At 34.2% G+C, this 6,134-nt stretch overlaps 1 protein-coding gene across 1 annotated transcript; it reads left to right on the top strand.

The window, feature by feature from the left end:
- The first annotated feature begins 608 nt into the window (after nucleotides 1-608).
- LOC131171944 (WRKY transcription factor 72B-like) lies at nucleotides 609-4,766 on the top strand. Its single transcript, XM_058132457.1, has 6 exons — nucleotides 609-1,134; nucleotides 1,501-1,590; nucleotides 2,364-2,441; nucleotides 2,737-3,291; nucleotides 3,411-3,524; nucleotides 3,617-4,766. The coding sequence occupies exons 1-6, from the start codon at nucleotides 1,009-1,011 to the stop codon at nucleotides 4,535-4,537; spliced, it is 1,884 nt and encodes a 627-aa protein (XP_057988440.1). The 5' UTR covers nucleotides 609-1,008; the 3' UTR covers nucleotides 4,538-4,766.
- Nucleotides 4,767-6,134: the final 1,368 nt, after the last annotated feature.

Below are 6,134 nucleotides of genomic sequence, written 5' to 3'. Positions count from 1 at the left end.
TTTATAAATACTATCAGATTTTTTAAATTATTTATATTATTTTTATATGAATAATCAATTCTATTCAAAAAATGTAATATGTTGATTTATATTTATCTTTAAAAAAAAACCTTATATTATTTTAAAAAAATCTAGTATACGCTCCATCCAAACATTCTCTTAAATCTTTGAGCTTCAGCCCAAGTTTATTTTAATTATAAGATGTATTTATCACCTTATATATATTTATTTTAGGAAATGTTGATTAAGAAAAGAATATATATCCCACACCCGCGCTTGCTTTTAGATACACACACTTACCAATCAATCCGCCGAGCAAGTTTAATGAAGGTCAATTGCATGGACCAATAAATAACACCCATTCTGTCCCACTCACGTTTGAGTTTGACCTCAAATTTCCCTTCCTTACAAACCCTTACACTTTATCTTACCTAACCTTTGCGAAGAAACTCCGGTCACCTGAGGTAACACGAAACCTGGCCAAACCTTCAACCCTCAACCAATTTCTGAGAATTTATTGGGTGCACTAGTTGTGCCTATGTCATAATTATGTGAAACTATAAAGAGAACTCATTTCTCCAGAGAAAAAAAGCATTTTTCTAATAATTAGCCCAATCCCTTTGCGATTTTTGTAGCACGGAAGTTTCATGCCTCCTTACACCACCAGTAGGTGGGGTCCGAGCATTGCGGCTTAAACCTCTCCATTTATTATTATTATTATTATTATTTTCTTGTCGTCTTAATAATCGTTGAAGTTGATTTCTTCTAGTTTTCTTAGTTTAATATTAAAAGTATGCATACTACTGTTTCTTTACTGCAATTTGATTGAGGTGTCGACTTTTTTTTTTCTTTTTTCTTATTTTTGGGTTTGTGTATGTCTGTTTTGTGAGTTTGAATTTCTTTAAAACGAGTCAAATACTGCATGCTCTCTATATATAAGAAAAGCAGGTTTTTTAGATGTTGAAAGAAAAAGTAAGAAGAGATTGAGAGAACAATAAAGGATCATACATGGAGGATGTCTTCAGAAGATCTGGTCATGGAGATCTGCCCAAGGAAAAGAAATCGGCTGATGATTATTCTAGTGCTGGTTATCATCATCATGAAGTTGCCTGCAGAGAAGAGGTTCTTGCAAAGGTATAGATTTATCAAAAAAAAAAAAAAAGCTTCTTCTTCTTCTTCTTCTTCTTCTTCTTCTTCTTCTTGTTTTGTGGGGTTTTAAGGGAGAGAGGTATCTGTGCAATTTATGCCGAAACTAAATTATTGTCAAGGACCCAAGATTTTGGTGACTGCATAGCAAGAAAAAGAAAAGAAAAGATAAATAGGTTTCATTTGGTTTATTTCATGATTTATTACAGCAGATCTCGTTTTATTGCTATATATATACAACCTAGTGGAATTAATATTATCCACATATTAGTTCTTCTCTTTTATTTATGACAAAGTGTTTACATAAATATATATATTAATTGGCTCATCTATCTGTATGTGTGCATGCTTCAGGTTGGAGGCAAAAGGGCATACCATGAGAATAGTGACGATCTGAAGTCATCTTTGTCAGAGCATGATAAAGATTTAAGCTTGACCAAGCAGGTAATAGATAAGCTGTTAAGTCTTTTAGCTCTCTCAATTAATTTCAGGCAGTGAACGCTAACTATAAGCATTAAAACATAACTGTCCTATTTAATATTGATGGGATCTGCAACCATCATGAATTTCTTGTCTTCATTTATTTGGAACTTGGAATGGCTAATGGATAGATGTGGAAAGTAACTAATCTTTCATATATGTATGGGGATTTTCCAAGAAAACATATGAATATGATATGCCATGACATATGTATGTTAAAATTGCACTAAGACATGGCTGATCAACATCTGCATATTGTCTTCTTCTTTGCCCAAGAAAATGAGGGGTTGGGGTAGGAGCACCCACCAAACGAACAGTGATCAGAACTATACCAAGATCCCCCCAAAACAATAATCATGAATTATCAGGTCTAAAAGTCATATTAATTGACTTAGCTGTGGCTAACAGTTTAATTTTGGTCTAAACCTTTGATTAATTAGTAGGATTTTTTGACCGACCATCATGTGCTAACTAAAGATAGGTTATCATAAAGACGACTTTCAGACACAAGATTAAATTTGATTAATTGTTATTATTTTGTTTATTCCTTTGTTTATTTGCACAATCCAAAGATTTTGTATCTTGTACTGTTTCCATTTTCGGCTGATATATGGACAGGTGGGCGCCGGGATAAAAGAGTAGGCAAACCCTAGTCATTTAAGTCTTCCACATATAATTCTTTATTTGTTTTCCTGTTCTCTCTTCTTAATGCTCCCTGAACTTTGATGCTTCAACAGGTAGTTGTTGCAGATAATAAGGAAAGATCCACCATGGAGTCTGAATCAAAAGCGTCTTCTTCCAGCCAAAAGGAACAGGTAACAAGCTAATTTGCTCGTGTTAATTTTATTTTATTTTATAAATATGCCAAGCATATATATTCGTCTGGATAATGGAATTTTCATTGTTAATTTCTTTGATTTTGGTTTTATGTCTTTAAATTTGGTTGTCATGATGAAACCATCAATCCAGCAATTAACTGATGATTGTGTTCAGAATTAATATTGTAAAAAATTTGATTTACATTTTAATTACCCTTTCCCTTTATTAATGGCTTTTCTTTTAATAAGCTAGCTTGGGTACTTGTTTTCTCATTTGCATATTAATACACAGGATAATTGGCTTGAATCAGCCAGAGCTGAAGTGGGAGAGGTGAGAGAAGAAAATCAAAGGCTGAAAATGCACTTGGGTCAAGTGATGAAGGATTACCAGGCCCTTCAAGTGAAATTCTATGACATTATCCGACAAGAAGAAACAAAGAAATCCACCTCTTCAGTTGATAACTATCAGCAAGCAGTTGAAGAATCCGAGCTTGTTTCCCTTAGCCTGGGGAGATTTTCAAGTGAATCCAAAAAGGATGGAAAGAGCAAAACTTACAGTAATGGGAAAGACGATGAGACAGCCAATAATGAAGGTGATCTGTCTCTTGGACTGGACTGCCAGTTTGAAGCGTCCAAATCTCACAATGCAAATGGTGAACCTTTGGCGAATCCAATAAGCCCTATTAACAGCTTAGAAGATCAACCAAAGGAAGAAGCTACGGAAACTTGGCCGCCACCTAAGGTTCCCAAGACAACAATGCCAGGTGGAGGAGACAATGAAGTTATACAACAGAACCCTCTCAAGAAAGCTAGGGTTTGTGTGAGAGCAAGATGTGATACCCCAACGGTTAGTATAATATATATATATATAGATAGATAGATAGATAGATTAATCAATCCAAAATGCTTAAGTTGATCGATGATCTTACATCCAAGGACTAAAATTTTTTGTTTATACGGGTCCAGATGAATGACGGATGCCAATGGAGGAAATATGGACAGAAAATTTCAAAAGGGAACCCATGCCCGCGAGCATACTATCGTTGCACTGTTGCACCATCTTGCCCAGTAAGGAAACAGGTAATTACCGCAACTCATCATCTTTCTTTAATACTTTGGATTTTAAGCCATGATCACTGATTAATTCTTTAAATCTTGGATGTACATTTTAGGTTCAAAGATGTGCTGAGGATTTGTCCATATTAGTCACCACCTATGAAGGAACACACAACCACAAACTTCCTCTTGCCGCCACGGCTATGGCTTCCACCACTTCTGCTGCTGCTTCCATGCTGTTGTCTGGGTCATCATCATCTAGTTCTCGAACCGTCCCCAACCCTTCCAGCACCACTGCTGCTGGCCTTCATGGACTAAACTTTTATCTATCCGATAACTCAAATTCGAAGCAATTCTACTTGCACAACTCTTCACTTTCAGCTTCACCTTCGCACCCTACAATCACTCTCGACCTAACTGCAAATGCATCTTCATCTCAATTCAATAGATTTTATTCCAATAATTCTCCAATTCTAAAATCCACTCCCACCGGTCTTAACTTCAGCTCTGCCGAATCTAAAGCGATGCCCTGGGGCAATGGGCTCCTCAGCTATGGTAGTGCGTCACAACCTTACAACAGGAACCAACTAGGAACTTTAACCTCAAGTGGTAGACCACCCATGGAAAATAGCCATTGTCAACCCTACATGCAGAAGAAAACCGCATCAACTCCTCAGCAGCCATTACCGGATACTATAGCTGCCGCAACCAAGGCGATCACCGCAGACCCTAATTTCCAATCAGCTCTAGCAGCAGCTTTCATGTCTATCATTGGCAGTGGTGGTGAAAATCTGGGCGGAGGGGATAACTTTGCCCAGAAGTTGAAGTGGGGTGAACACTTTCCTGTGGCTAGTGGTAACTCATCATTACCAACACCTAAAGGCAATAATATTGCATGTGCAACAAGCTACTTGAACCAAACGACTTCAGCAAATTCTCAAGCTGGAAATTTGATGTTTCTGCCACCTTCATTGCCTTTCGCTTCTCCTAAGAGTGCATCTGCATCTCCTGGGGACAACAGAGACAGCACCAATTAATACTTTAATTGTTTGAATTTGTTTTGGTGTATACCTGTAATAATAATATGTGAAGAAATTTTTGCATCGGTGACAAGAAAGGGAAGTTGAATAAGGATTTTTTCCCCCCCATTTTTGCAGGAAAATTACAATGCCTCCAATGAATGATATCCGTTATATGTTATAGGCTTAATTTGAGTGCCTTGATTTTAATATGGATGCATATTTTAGCCTGTGCATAGCATCAACAGTCGACACCTTATTTTTGTGAAGTTTTTTTTTTTTTTTTTAGCATATTTTTGTGAAGTGTTAATCTCATTTTAGTTTGAACTTGTCTGAGTTCGTGATTTTTAACCACATAGTTCTTCCTACTATTTTTTTTTAAAGAATAACTATGTTAGAGTATCAATGTGGTATCTTGATACTCTAACATAGTTATTCTTTTATATATATATATATATATATATATATATATATATATATATATATATATATATATATATATATAATTTTAATGATCAAACTAATAGGGTGTGTTTGAAAAGTTTAAAGTTGTATTAGGATTCAATTTTTTTTAAAAAATAATATTTTAAAAAAATAAATTTATATCAAAAGTAATATAATTTTGAGATAATTTAATTCATTTAATAAAATCTTTTTAATAAAAATTCAAAATATTTCTATTTAAATTTAATTGTTTCCTTATAATGAGGGTAAAATAGAAATATAAACACATTGATTTTACTTTCCAATGATTCTACATAATAAAAATTCAAATGAACTATTTTAATATAAAATTTTCAAAATACATAATTGTTGTCTCAAAATAGTCCAGGGGGGGGTGAATTGGACTTAAATAATTTTTTGGCCCTTGCTTGAAGCATAATGAAAAATTTTGGTTTTGTTTAACTAGGTGCTCCTTTATATATAGTGAAAGTGATATGTGTTTCAATAATGTGTTCCTAAATTGCAAATCAAGTTTCAATCAATAATTATAGCAATTTTTGACATAACATGGATCACAAAATATTCAACTAATTTCTCAACTTACTCAATATATCTTCAAGTACATCAACTCAATCTATTCAATCAACATTCAATATCATGCATAGAAATTAAATTACACAAAAGTAAAGAGATTAAGGTTAGAGAAATCAAACACAATAATTTTTATAGTGGTTCGGCTTAACGAGCCTACATCCACTCTCTCAAAGAACCCTCTTTGAGTCTTCTCTCCACTATTTGCTCTTTTAAAGGCAAGAGACCAAAAGCCCTTTACAATTTTTTCAACACCAAGCTTTTATCAAGGTAGCTTGAACCCTTAACAAGTGCTATCTAAAGCACTCACACTCTCAAACTTCAATAGGTGCTTGTACAACCTCTGTTAAATGCAATTTAATATTTTAACACTCACTCTCACTCAATACAAATCAAACTATAAAGAAGAGATGAGTTGATTTGCCAATAGTAGCTCAAACACTTTAAAGCTTTTGAATGAAAGCAATAAATAAAAAATCAAGATTGGAGTGCAATTGTAAGCTTTCATCAAGTGTAGAATGAAGTAAAGAATGTGTATTTATAGTCCCAAATCATTTTAAAACATTTGAAACCTTTTTGG

Source organism: Hevea brasiliensis, chromosome 13 (assembly GCF_030052815.1).
Source record: "Hevea brasiliensis isolate MT/VB/25A 57/8 chromosome 13, ASM3005281v1, whole genome shotgun sequence".
Classification (NCBI taxonomy): domain Eukaryota; kingdom Viridiplantae; phylum Streptophyta; class Magnoliopsida; order Malpighiales; family Euphorbiaceae; genus Hevea; species Hevea brasiliensis.
The sequence above is the reverse complement of the archived record's forward strand: the minus strand, read 5'-3'. Positions and strand labels throughout refer to the sequence as shown.

Coding starts and splice junctions, on each gene's coding strand:
- LOC131171944 (XM_058132457.1), top strand. CDS start 1,009: ATGGAGGATGTCTTCAGAAGATCTGGTCATGGAGATCTGCCCAAGGAA. Junction 1,135..1,500: donor GAGAAGAGGTTCTTGCAAAG/GTATAGATTTAT, acceptor TGCATGCTTCAG/GTTGGAGGCAAAAGGGCATA. Junction 3,525..3,616: donor CTTGCCCAGTAAGGAAACAG/GTAATTACCGCA, acceptor TGTACATTTTAG/GTTCAAAGATGTGCTGAGGA.